The sequence below is a fragment of the Brachycentrus maculatus genome, unplaced genomic scaffold (genome assembly GCF_059751285.1).
Source record: "Brachycentrus maculatus isolate JH-2025_06_01 unplaced genomic scaffold, ASM5975128v1 h1tg000266l, whole genome shotgun sequence".
NCBI classification, from domain to species: Eukaryota; Metazoa; Arthropoda; class Insecta; order Trichoptera; family Brachycentridae; genus Brachycentrus; species Brachycentrus maculatus.
The window spans coordinates 1,436,063-1,449,588 of record NW_028281017.1 but is presented as its reverse complement, the minus strand read 5'-3'; the positions used below and the strand labels follow the sequence as shown (position 1 = coordinate 1,449,588).

General features: G+C 34.4%; 2 protein-coding genes across 3 annotated transcripts; one reads left to right on the top strand and one right to left on the bottom strand.

Moving 5' to 3' along the window:
• Nucleotides 1–237: 237 nt before the first annotated feature.
• Nucleotides 238–11,913, bottom strand: LOC148305676 (RAB6A-GEF complex partner protein 2). Its single transcript, XM_088266360.1, has 6 exons — nt 11,582–11,913; nt 10,271–10,500; nt 9,144–9,424; nt 8,523–8,675; nt 7,426–7,606; nt 238–958 (listed from the first exon to the last, which is right to left on the bottom strand). Exons 1-6 carry the CDS (start codon nt 11,701–11,703, stop codon nt 747–749), a joined length of 1,179 nt encoding a protein of 392 aa, XP_088122486.1. The 5' UTR covers nt 11,704–11,913; the 3' UTR covers nt 238–746.
• LOC148305677 (potassium/sodium hyperpolarization-activated cyclic nucleotide-gated channel 2-like) lies at nt 1,049–8,667 on the top strand. 2 transcript variants are annotated; one of them, XM_088266359.1, is made up of 5 exons: nt 1,049–1,951; nt 2,836–3,171; nt 3,974–4,929; nt 5,536–5,791; nt 8,540–8,667. In XM_088266359.1, exons 1-5 carry the CDS (start codon nt 1,942–1,944, stop codon nt 8,587–8,589), a joined length of 1,608 nt encoding a protein of 535 aa, XP_088122485.1. In that variant the 5' UTR covers nt 1,049–1,941; the 3' UTR covers nt 8,590–8,667. The 2 variants fall into 2 exon arrangements, with proteins under 2 accessions (XP_088122485.1, XP_088122484.1); XM_088266358.1 differs by lacking the exon at nt 1,049–1,951 and having other exon boundaries at nt 1,979–3,171.
• Nucleotides 11,914–13,526: the final 1,613 nt, after the last annotated feature.

Here is a 13,526-nt window from a genome sequence, read left to right as displayed (position 1 = left end):
TGACATTTTATAAAAAAAACATTTTCTTTTTCTTCCCGTGGATCATTTTGGCCAACTATGTATTGCTGCTATAAAAACCGCTGGGTGCATAGTGGGGAATTTGGGTAAGGTTATAATTTATTGATAAACATGCTGTGGAATTTGTATTAACAATATTTAAAATTATTTCATCTCAGAACTTTTGCACTGGTTTTACAGAACTAGTTTCAAAATTGAAACAAATAAACAATAACAACAATTTTAGTAAACATTTTAATAAATTATACAAAATATTTATACATTTAACACCTTAAAAATATTTATATAAGAATGTTTTTAGTATATATTATATATGGATATTGGAAATGTAAACAGCACGTAAGTCAAGTTGTTTATAAACAATATTTTAAGTGTTTTCAAATCTTTATATACAAATATAGGAATTAAATTAAATATGGTATTTGATAACGCATAATGCACTTTTTCTTTATTATCACACACCCAGTGGTGTAAAGGGTACTGGGTCAGATAAAACAGCATTGATAGTGAACAATACAAAGGCAAGGTGATCAGTGTTACTCTTTGACTAGTATCTACAGTGTAAGACTGATCACTTTGCTTTCACATAATTTGCAATCGCTATTTCAAAGACACAAAAACATTATGCGTTTCAAAATCAAACATGGAGGAAAATATCCTTTTTTATTATTAAGTAATACTGTTCAAAATGGCGTTTAAACCTTTTAAACATTTCTTTATTGTCTTATTTATTTAATAATTAATGTACAGACATTGCTAGGTTGGCAGAAATGTGGGATTTGTTTGGGAATAGTTGGATATATCCGAACTGGCAGGTTCCAGACCATTGTCTCTATAGGGACGTTGATGGGTGCATTCCAGTCGTTTTGGTCTTCGGATAAACTCAGCTCTTGGCAGGTGCTTGTAACAAACTCAAAATGCAGCTTCCATTTTAGGGAGACTAAAACAAAAAGGGGAAAATGTAACATTTTTATATTATGAACTCATTCTGTAGTGTACTGCTTCGCTGTCTAGATATTAAAAAAAATAAAAAAAAATCACGTGACTGGATTTTAGCTAATATTTTAGTACACTAAGACCTAACTTTGCGTCGTAGATACGTTCCAAAATATCAAATATACCAAAAATGGAAAATTACCTTTTCGAAGATTTAAAAATGATTCTCTGAATAGTAATAAAAAACAATGCAATTCGAAAAATCAACGACGCACAGCGAAAATGAGTCATAATTCAGTAACGACATAACTTCGAAAAAACGCAAAGTGGAACGACGCAAACCGAGGTCTGAGTGTATTTTCATGTTAAAATATATTCAAATTATGTTGTGTTTATGAAAGAAATCATTTATGAAATATATGTTTATTTATAAATAAATAAATAAATGTTCATGTTATGAAATAGCCTTGCTGAGAATTTATTTTTATTTTATGACGATAATAATACTCTAAATAAACAACAGACAATGTATCAAGCAAGTTGTTAACAGTAGTACTCAACAACTATATCAGGCTCCCCTGTACACAAAGAAACATTCATGTATTTTTCCAGTGCATAAAATAAGCTGCCGCTTTTAAGAATAATTTTTGGACAGATCTGCTCCCATCCTAGTCAATTCATTCCATAAGTAAAACAGAGCACACATAAATATAAACAAATAAATAAATAATATTGCGTGTATGGAGACCCTTTAAGTAGGTTCCGATAATGCCTGAAACATATGACATTACTTAACTAAGATCAAGACTTACATTCAATATAGAAGGCAATGATACTAATATTTAAGATTTGGAATGGAATTCTCTAAATAAAAAAATAAACAGCAAAAAATGTCACAGAATTTCACCCTGTCAGTATAATTATTTATTTAAGAATAAAAATATAGAAGAAACATATAAATAACTGTTTGATATAATATCAGTAATAATGGTGAATGGTAAATATAATCAGGAGTATAAAACAATTTTTTTTAAATCTTCATCATCTTTTTATAGATCCTGGGATCTGTCTGCCACAGACTGTTCCTCTTGGAATATCGAGTACCAGATATCTCTCTACCTTTTTAGTCTACGTCCTTCGGAGTTTCCTTGAAGGGAGATAAGTAGAAGTCTGTCTTCTGACATTTTGTTTACATGCTCATACTAGTATCGCCTTCGTTGTTGTCCCCACCTCATAACATCTTCCGTCTTACACATCCCCCAGATATCAATGTTTCTTACGCGGTCTTGCAATATGTTTGCGGGTATAGATCGAAGAGTTCTCTCTCATCTCAGAGGTTCAAAGTCGAGATTTTGTTCTAGAAGTATCCGCCCATGTCTCGGATTTCAGTGGCTAAAGGTTGAACACATATTTTGTATATCTTCATTTTACTTTCAATCCTCATATGTTTGTTCCTCCACGAATTTCTGAGGCATCCGGATATATCTGCAGCCTTATTGATTTGCTTTAGAGTTTCACCACAGGGATCATTGTTACTACCAACTGAATGCTGACGCTTTGGATTCCATGAATCCAGCATTAACACATTGTCGCGGTCAATTTTGGTAAGTCTTTTAAATACTGTTGGTAGAGAGTGGGATATGCTTATAAGCGTTCTATTTGCTTACTTTTGGTAGTGTGCATGAGATGCAAAAAAAACCTTGTACAGATCGGAATTAGGTTTGGGGTTACTTGCGATTAGTATACTACCCTAATTAGTATACTAATTAAGGTCGAGGTTGATGAAAAAACCGCCCGACAACAATGTGTTAGAAGTGCTAACAACACAGGGCATGTTAACCATAAAAATGCATGATCAGATCTTACAAATTTTATCAACAGATGACAGTCGGAAACATCATTGCAAACTGCACATCAATCAGTTGATTACTCAGGCTGTTTACACTGAGAAGCTCCCTCTGTCTGCGAGCCTGACTCATCGCTTCCTGTGGCAGTTGCGAAGCTGGTTCCTCGTGTCCCCCCTCCACCGAAGGACCAAAGTCAATCTCGGCAGCGAAGTCGCCTTTATGAAGGAAAGGAGGAAACAGATCACTTCCAGACACGGCTTCATGATACACCCTTTCAGTATATTCCTTCTGACTTGGCAGATTACCCTGTTCTTCATATGGATCACGGAAATGATATTCATACCCTATTCCATCTTTTTTCACCACAAAGGTATATAAATAAACATTGAAATTGTTTATTTATAGATTTGGCATTTAATTTTTAGAACTCCATTTTAATTTATGTATTAAATGTTAAATCAAACACTGATTTTTTGAGTCTACTAAGTATTTTATTGTTTAAAAAAAACACATGAAAATCAAATTTGTGACAATCGTTTCAACTAGTTATGGCATTTTTACACAAATGTGAAGATTAAACGAGTTAAACTAGGCGAAACAATTGTCGCAATTGATTTTTGTGTTTTTTTTTTTTAACAAATACAACTTAATAGACTCAATAAATCAAGTTTCATTTAACATTTAATACATAATTTTGAAATTGTATTAGTAATATTTTTAGCATTTCTTTTTTGATTATGTATTCATTTTTACTTTTTAATTTTTTTTTAACAAATAATGTTAGAGTAATGAGATTTCAGTCTATCGGTTTCGAGACATGCCCATCAGTTCGTCAGGAAAATCACTACATCAGCATGCAAACAACACTACACGTCACTATTGTAGCACTAACACAATAATGCTAACCGCATAATAAATAACAATCACATATATAATAAAACAAAGTTGAATTTTTGAATTTGTGAAGAGTTTTCACAATTTAAATATTTTTGATAATGATGTTAAATGTTACATTAGATTTATTAATGTTTAGTGGTATTTACAAAGTATAAGTCAAATATTAATGTACTTTAAAATGAAAGTCAAATAACAAGTTATGAAAAGGTACGATATAAAGTTGGTGCTTTAAATATCCATGATACCTTTTATATATTCATATTTCTATGTTTCAGAGAGAAAAGTATTAGGGAAACTTATAGTCATAGGTGACATAATTGCGTGCTTGAACATTGTGATAAAATTTCTCACCGCTTACTACCACCCGATAACGAAAGAGATTGTATTCGATTTATCTGTAACGGCATTTAATTATATAAAAAATAATTTTATAATCGATTTGATCGGAGCGCTCCCATTTCAAGTTATCGTTTTACCTTTGAAAAAGAAATCATTGGGAGAAACGGTGTCTTTCTTCAAAGTGTTACGCATCCACGGTATGATTACTTATGCGGAAGAACTGTTCTATCAGTTCAATATTAGCTTCCGAACGCAATATGTCATCAATCTTTTACTGAAAAGCATCATGTTTGTTCAATTCTCGACGGGATTTTACTACCAAATCACGCGTACCATTTACTTTGTAAGGGGAGAATTACCCGGAAAGGAGCTCTGGATAATTCGAGAGAACATTCACTTGCCTAACACTTCTGTGTGGACACGCTATATTACCACTCTTTATTTTGTGACCGGTTTTTTGTCTACCTCGGGACAGAGTAACAACTTTCCGCAATCGGAAGCGGAGTCACTTATTACCGCAATAATGACCTTAGCAGGGTATATTTATTTATCTTACCTCATAATCACGGTATACCAGTCCAAGATTTACACAAACAACGTAGAGTTACACTACAACACTAAACTGCTAAGCCTCAAGCACTATGTATCCAAGAAAGGACTGCCTTACGAATTGGAGAATAAAATTTTCACCTATGTCAACTACAAGTGGGAAGGAAAATATTTTAACGAAGACAAAATAATGACAACACTTTCTAAAAAGTTGAAGCTAGAAATTAAATTATACGAATGTGAAAAACTGTTATACGCAGTACCATTTATGAAGGATCTTCCAAAGAAACTATTGATGGATATTGTGGAGCATCTTTATTTGGAAGTACATCTTCCTGGAGAAGTGAGTGTTAGCTTTATTTAGCTCTTTTCATAATCCATCTATTTTACATTTTGAAAAAAATTTTTAAAAAACTCAAATGAGTATAATTTCATCACTTTTATTTATTTTTACAGCATTTGCTTTGCTGTAAGACATGATTAAATTATAAATAAAACACTGGTTTTTTACCACTTGACTATTATATTGTTACAACCAGTTTCGAAAGCTAAAGTTGCTTCCATCTACAGGTTTGTAGAAGGAAGCAACTGCAAAAGTGGTAAGAAACAAGTACATACATATTTTATTTTTAATACTATCATATCACATTTTACAAATTTGTGAAAGCTCAACACGTTCTGTGAGCTGTATTTAAAATAAATTAAAAAATCAAAAAAAAATTGTTCACAAAAGTCAGTTGATACTGTTTAATTTTTATACAAAAATTCAAGGGATAACTGTAGAAGAGTCATTGATTCCACAAGGGTCACACCCCTCAGTAATGAGGAATAAGACAGAGAGAAAGATTAAGATAAAAATGCATTGATAGAACACTACCATCTCCTGTATTACATCCAATAATATTTCGGAATTTATTGTGTGGATAATAATTAAAGGAATGTATTTCAGGTAATAATGGAGGGGGGTATGGTTGTAAAAACTATGCATCTGTTAAAATGCGGATCCATTTCCATCCAGGACCGAGGAGGCAATGAAGTAATAGTCCTAAGCGATGGAGCATACTTCGGGGAGTCCTGTTTGATAGAGAAAGATTCCGTTTCCAACGAATCCGCAGTAGCACTGGAGATAAGCGAGATTTACGATCTCACATTAGAGGATTGGGAACACTGTATTAGTTCTTTTCCGCATGTCAAAGAGAGGTTTGGTAATTAAACGTGTGTAGATTATTGAGATACAATAACCGACTTTTTATTTGTTAGAAAACAACACACAAATTGAATGTGAAGGAGACGAAGAATGTTGACAAACGAATGCAAAGACAGAGTGGTATGGCATTCTATTCTCTGGAAAGCGGAAGCGGCGTGATGGTTAGTTTGTAAGTTTTTAACACAAAAATTTCTAGCTAACGTGAGCCCACTGCCAATAGCTTTCAAGATTTTTATTGATATTTCAGCATAGATGAAGAATTAATTGAGATGGGAATATGGTATGGTTTGACCTGCATCGTAGAATGCTACGCATTCCATGGACCGATATGGTCAGCAACGAAAATGTGCTCTAAAAAGCAAGAACAGGGAGACAATTGCTGACTGATATCAAGGTCCGGAAGGTGTCTTATCTGGGGCATGTGCTGAGAGGAGAGAAGTACGATCTATTGCACCTAATCATAAAAGGCAAAATAGAGGGTCCACGAGGTGTGAGCAGAAGACAGATCTCCTGGCTCCGGCATATACGAGATTGAACGGGGATCAGGACCGTCGAGGCGCTATTTTGAGCTGCCCAGGACAAGGACAATTACTCTCAGTGATAGTTGACGTCAAGAGGACCTGATATGACACTAATAGAAGAGAAGTGACAACCTTGGCAACAACGACTGGATCGTTCAAGTTTAATCACTTAATACATGGTGTTTTGTAAATGCCCAGACTCCATATTCCTATTTATACTGAAATATCAATAAAAATATTGATATGAATAACTTTCAAAGTGGACTAGCATTTGTGAACAAAAATTTACTCAAAATATTTCTTATTTATTTACTATTTTAAATAAATAAGAAATATTTTGCCAAAACCAAATGCCGCCTATACAATGCCTGCATTGCTCCTGTTCTCTTATACGGCTGTGAAACATGGCACCTTACAAGGGCCCAGAGCAGCCGTGTACTAAGCTTTGAGAATAGGTGTTTGCGGAGAATCTTAGGCGTGCGGTGGTTTGACTTTGCGAGGAATGAAGAGATAAGGCGTAGGACGCAGCAAATCTCGGTCGCAACTGTCGTCAAGAAAAGGCGATTCAGTTGGCTTGGCCATGTACTCCGCATGCCTCCTGAGAGCCTTAATCAAGCTTGCCTCTTTTACAAGGCATCAGGTTCGCGCCGCCCAGGACGAACACTGCTGACAATTCGTCGGCAGTTCTCGTCAGAACTTCGGGACGCGGATCTGACTTGGGAGGATGCAAGGGAGCTGGCAGCCGACAGAAAAGCCTGGAGACAGTTTGTGGACTCCATATGCTCCACCTAGGGAGCGGATATGGTTAATAATAATTTACTATTGTAACCAGTGATTTTGTGAGGTTGTAAGTAACTCATATGAAGCGGGATGTTAACATTAATGTGTAAAAAAATCATAAAAATAATATATCTACTCATTTTTATGGTATAGTACCTAAGTAACAACCACACCTCACAATACAAATGGGAGATCATTTTTTCGCAAGTGATGTTTGATTTAAAGCAAAAAGGTTTATGGTGGCATTCTATATGTAGGTAAAATACAGTTTGCTCAATTTTATACTCCCTTTTAGTAATTTGTGTATATATTAAAATTTTGTTTGTCTTACCGATATCCGTATCGAAAGCCGGTGTGATGTGAAGGGGGATAGCGAGGATCAGCTGTGACCGACTCAGACCGAGAGTAACTTCGTGGTGTCTTGCAAAAGTGATGGCACGAAATGTGCCTTCTGTATTATTTTGACTGTCTTTATTCTTGAGTTCCTCCTCAGACTGTAGCGCTACAGACACCTGAAGAATGATTTCAATAAATGAAAAATATATATATATTTTGTATCTTAAAAGCATTGCTAACTTTGTGGTATGGTAATATAGCACTCTCGGTATCATTCATCATTCACTTTGTATAATACTAAAGTGGTATTACACAACGTGAAGGATGAATGATAAGGAGAGTATGACAAGTATATTTAATTAGGATACGAAGGAATGGTGATCGTTTTGTTTTCTCTTCAGATGCCAATATAACTGCAGACATATTCAAATGAATTTTTTTGTTGTTGTTTGATTTCATTAATTGATTTGGCTGTCGCTTTGTGGTAATATGAATTCTAAAGTAAATACGACTATTTATTCAAATCTATTAAATCACGTGTCTCCTTGTAGTCAGCATCATTATCAAACACTGTACGTGAAGCTTTGTCTAAATTTTAGAGTTGTATCCTTGGGACATTGAAGGATGAATTCAAGGTCTGAAACACTTATTGCAAATAATATATTGAAAGCCGTCGAACTGACGAGGTGAGTGTTGCTAGAGGTTATGCAGTCAATATATACATGTGTAGGTGCTGTAGAATTCCTCTGACCACATATGCTTCAAGCATGTGGGTGGATGCGGTCAGGAAGAAAGTTAACTGAAGGAAACAGACATACAAAGACATTTAGCCAACAGGTTGTGCAAAGGATTTGATAATGATGCTGAATGCATCAAAACTCGTGTCAAATAGATTTTAAGAAATAGTGGTACATATTTAACAACTTAAATTTTTAAAATTATATATATAAATATGTCTACATATTCAGGAAATGAAGACAGGGCTCCATGGACATCAAACGACATTAAAAGTACAGAGATATGAATATGATTGTACGATAAGTTTATTATTTCAATCGTGTATAAATGGGAAATAATACGTGTTTAACTCACCTGCATACATTTTACAGTACCGATGGAGAAATCAAATGTTCCAACTATATCTTCACCTAGTTTGTAAGCTGATTTGAACAAACAAAATCTCGCAACTTTCCCCCTCGCATTAGTAATCATGTAGAAATTTGGGCTTCTTCTGGCTGTTATATTCTGAAAATTAAGGTATGTACATCATTGTAAGCTACAAAGTAACATCCTACAACCATTAAAAATCTAGTGAGAATGGTCCTATACCCAGGACCAACCTGCCGATGGTTATGCCTGTAGGATGAGCTACCGCTATGTTGAACAATATCTCATTGGATATTGATCTGTCCCATGTGTCTGAAGGAGTTTTCCGAAGCGGGATTCTTTTACACTTTTAGCAATAGTATTCTTGCATATTTTTTATTTTAATGTATACGCTTTAAATTTTAAGTTTGTAATGTGTATATTAAATGTAAATAAATAAATTGAATTGAATTGAAGACATTTTATAAACTTTAGTGGGCAGATGGTAGATCTAATTAAGCTGAATTACATAACGACCTTTTTAAAATATTTTTTCTGACTAAATAGTAAAAATAACTACAGAAAATTGAGCTGATTGATGAAGAGGATATTGAGAGATTTTTATACCTGTAAAACTTGAAGGGCTATATCCAATGGCGTTTCAACTTTTCTTTCTTCCAGGAAAGGATTGGCGGGTTGCAGTTCTTCCGTAGTTTCGTTGCAGCACAGTCCCGCCACATCTGGCATGTTAGTTATAGAACTAACGGAGAGCACTCGGAGAGGGACTCTTATCATTTTGATTGGAGAGTTGACTCGCTGGGTGGCTATAGTAATTTTGTAAGAATACTTGGCGCTGAAACCCCTATACGAAGGAGGAGCTTCCATTGGCAACACTTCACGGTAAACAACTAAAGGAAAATAAAATATATTAATGACGAAGCTGTCTTTCCAGTAATTATTTTATATTTAGGGGATACATTTAGGTTTGAGCAAGTATCACATTTAGTATGAAACACTTGGAAATGTAAATGAAATAACCCTTTTGGTATGAACAACACATTGGCTATGACTATAAATTTATACATTGTTTTAGGGCAGTTTTTTCATCAACACCGACCATAATTAGTATACTAATTAGCGTCGTATACTTTTTTTTAACCCTTATGGTGCATAAGGCACTGCATAATATAAATGCAGTTATCTTGATTGTTGTTAACAATTGAAGGTAAGGTGATCAGCCCTCCACTTCAGGTACCAGTCATGGGTAATATTGAATAAATATCAGAGTGAAAAATCACTTATATTTATTTGACTCCCCCCTGCGAATCGAACCCGGGACCTTCAGTATGGTAGCCGAGCGTGCTGACCATTACACTACGGAGATGGGCAACATACATATACAATATACAAGTGTAATACTTGTTCCTATAGTCTACCCACATAAAAAGTTGTGGTTAGCCACTGATATATAATATAAACACAATATTCCTCTACTTAATTCCTTTCCTCTCCTTTCCTTTTCCTTCCTGCAAATTCTATTTTTTATACCATACTCTTACCCTTTTACTCCCTTCCTCACACACACACTCCTTCAATTTTTTCAATTCTCTTAATGTTTTAATAGTTATTATAACATAAATGTGGAATTGTTCAATTGGCTTTATTTATATTAATGTAACTATTTTTTATTATATACTTTTTTAAATGTAAAGCTGTAAGACTCCCGAACAAGTAAAATAAAATATTTTACTTACAAGACTTAGTTTCACCGACTGGAATTGTCAAGTCGCAGAATAAAATCTTGGGATTAGTCTGCAACACGATTTTCCCCAAAGTTCCATTCGACGTCTGCAACGATGTGTTGGTGCCACCTATAGAACCGACTCTTTGTAACCCTTTAGGAGACACCGGTTCCTGTTTGTCTTTTGTGGAATAAAAGCAATGAATTTGAGCGGATGCCCATCCGAGATTCTCCAAAACATCACTAAAATCAAAATGATAACACAAATTTCAATTGTTTATTATATATTTTTTGTATTTAACAATATAATATAATTAATTATAATGCAAAGCTGAGATAAGCATTATCGATAAAATTAAGAAAGGTGTGTTGAGATGGTTTGGACATGTGGAACGAATGGGTGAGGAAAGAACGGTAAAACAAATTTATGAGGCGAATGTTAGTGGGAAAAGAAGCAGAGGAAGACCGAGAAAAACATGGCACGATCAGGTATGCCAAATACTTGAAAGTGGTCAGGTTAGGAGTCGTAACAATCATCGGCGGGTATGTATGAGGAGATGCATGAACGTGGAAGAGGCGAAGAATGTTTGCAAGGACAGAGTGGTGTGGCGCTCTATTCTCTCTGCCTACCCCTGCGGAGAAGCGGCGTGATGGTTAGTTAGTTAGTTATATAATTGTGGAGGTCCTCACCAAAATGTTACATTTCTATTATAAATGATTTTAAGTAATCAGGAATTCTAGCTAGTAAAATAGTTTCGTTTTGGTACGATTTAATGATTTCATATTTGTTTAACACAGGATTGGTCACGTTTTGTAGCAACTTTAATTAAGATTTCGATAGAATACAGTAAACAGAACAGATTTGCATTTAAAGCATTTTTTTGTGCAATAAATGTAACTTTTTGGTGGGGACCTCCACGATTACAAGTACAAAAAAATTTTATATTATATTAATACAAAATTAGATCCCACAAGGGCATGGCCAGTGTGTGGGTATACATTTTTATTTTAGGTTTATTATAAAGGGAACTGGAAAGAATACAACAGATATAAAATATATAAATAGATAAAAAGTGCTAATATAAACTACAAATATGTGAATTTAACAGAATTTTTTTAAAATTAACAATAAGTATGTACTATAAGAGTTAAAAGTTTAAAAGAAGCTACATAGATATGTTTTTTTAATAAATAATTTCAGCAAAATTTTTAATCTAAATAATTTAAGATATCATGTAGTCTTTGTGGAATGAATTAAACAGTTTTTCAACTGACAATTCTTCTGCCTAGTTCAATGAAACTAAATAACTTGAGGATTGTTTACCTGTGGCTTTGAGATATTTTGTGTTCAGGTTGAGCCGTGTGATGAAATGTTATAAGACATTTGACCAATTCACCCGATAAATACACCGATCCATTGAGGAGTTTAACCGTTATTTCGATCATTTTTGTTGGCTTTTGAAACTTGTAATTCAACTCAAATACGATATTACTTAATTAAACACTATAAATAAACAATGTTATTTTTTTCAATCATATTGATTAGTATTGTACATATATAAGAAATTAAATTTAAAATATTCAACATTAAGGTATGTATATCATTTTGACATCAGCAAAACTGGTGACAGCAAACAGAAAATGACAACTTATAACCATAGATAAACACCAATCGACAGATAAGTATTTGATAGTAAAAACTGGATCACCAATGCAATCATAGACTATAAATAGACACCCATTACCTCGTCTTATTTTTATATTTTTTTCGATACTTTTTTTAGATAAAGTAATGAATTAGGATACCATCGCAGGTCTGGTATTCTTCCCTTGATTTGCACATTCTTTGCCTTTCTCTATAAGCGTTCACCCACCTTCCTTCGGGGAGCATTTAACACCTTAGTACATAAAAGTGTCCTATAAAAAAAGAAAGAGTTAAGGTGTTAGTTTATTCCAGCTAACATTCGGTGCCTATTTATAATAACCGTCAACCAAAGTGGAGGAATAGATCAAGAGTTTCCCTTCATATAATCTGAGACCAGTTGGCATTTTTCAGGAATCAAGAAAAAAAGCATGGAAATATTCTGGAGGTAAAATGGTTCTCTACTTCTTAAGATTGCGTAAAGCATGTGCAAAGGCACAAACTACAGAAGACGACCAAATATGCGCTGTATAGGTACACCGAGTCGAAGAGATGAAAAGAGTATAGAATCGGGTGGAGACTGACCACGAAAATAGCAAACCAATCATTACAAAGATTGTAACCCACGAAGAAAAATTAATTAGTTCACGTTAGTAAATTTAAGCATACCACTTACAATTTTGGTACTTCTTTACACATTAGATGGAGCTGCTGGAGTACTGTTGTAGTAACAAAACAAACAAATTGCTTATGAACTCTTTTCGTAACATTGAAAGAGTATCTTTTTATGTAGAATTCCTTGTAAGTAACTAACTAACTAACCATCACGCCGCTTCCCCGCAGGGGTAGGCAGAGAGAATCGAACGCCAAACCACTCTGTCTTTGCAATCATTATTCGCCTCTTCCACGTTCACGCTTCTCCTCATACATATCCGCCGATTATTACGACTCCTAACCTGACCACTTTCAAGTATTTGACATACTTGATTGTGCCAAGTTTTTCTCAGTCTTCCTCTGCTTCTTTTTCCAACTACATTCACCTCATAAATTTGTTTAACCGATCTTTCCTCACTCACACGTTCCACATGTCCAAACTACCTCAACACACCTTTCTTAATTTATCGATAATGCTTATCTCAGCCTTGCGTTATTTCCTTATTTCATCATACGAACATCTATCAAACATCGTTTTACCACACATTTGTCTGAGAGATCGCATTTCGACTGTATTCAGTCTGCTTTAATCCTTCTTTTGCCAACTCCATGCTTCGCTTCCAGACATAATGGTTGGAATCAGGATTCCGTTGTGTACTGCCAGTTTAGCTTTCGCTGATAGATTTTTATATGCTAAAACTGATTTTAGTGCACCATTCATTCTGTTCCCAGCATTCACTCTCCTTTATATGTCTTTATCAATCTTTCTATCCCTAGAAAACATACTACCCAAATATACGAAATCATCTACCTGTTCCAAAATCTCCCCTTTTACCAATATTTCACACTCAGATCTACATTCATCTCTTTCAATAACCATAATCTTCGATTTGCTAACATTCATCAATAAATCACTTTCCTTTTGCGTGAGCTGTAATTTTTTTGATCCGCGCGTTTTTCAACAGACTTCGAC

What these genes read in the sequence shown, in the direction of transcription:
- LOC148305676 (XM_088266360.1), bottom strand. Translation starts at nt 11,703, where the DNA reads ATGATCGAAATAACGGTTAAACTCCTCAATGGATCGGTGTATTTATCG. An exon ending in TAGCCCTTCAAGTTTTACAG is followed by an intron (nt 8,676 to 9,143) that starts GTATAAAAATCT and finishes CTTAATTTTCAG; the next exon opens with AATATAACAGCCAGAAGAAG. An exon ending in GTACTGTAAAATGTATGCAG is followed by an intron (nt 7,607 to 8,522) that starts GTGAGTTAAACA and finishes ATCATTCTTCAG; the next exon opens with GTGTCTGTAGCGCTACAGTC.
- LOC148305677 (XM_088266358.1), top strand. Translation starts at nt 2,736, where the DNA reads ATGAAAAAACCGCCCGACAACAATGTGTTAGAAGTGCTAACAACACAG. An exon ending in AAGTACATCTTCCTGGAGAA is followed by an intron (nt 4,930 to 5,535) that starts GTGAGTGTTAGC and finishes AATGTATTTCAG; the next exon opens with GTAATAATGGAGGGGGGTAT. An exon ending in GCATGTCAAAGAGAGGTTTG is followed by an intron (nt 5,792 to 8,539) that starts GTAATTAAACGT and finishes TACATTTTACAG; the next exon opens with TACCGATGGAGAAATCAAAT.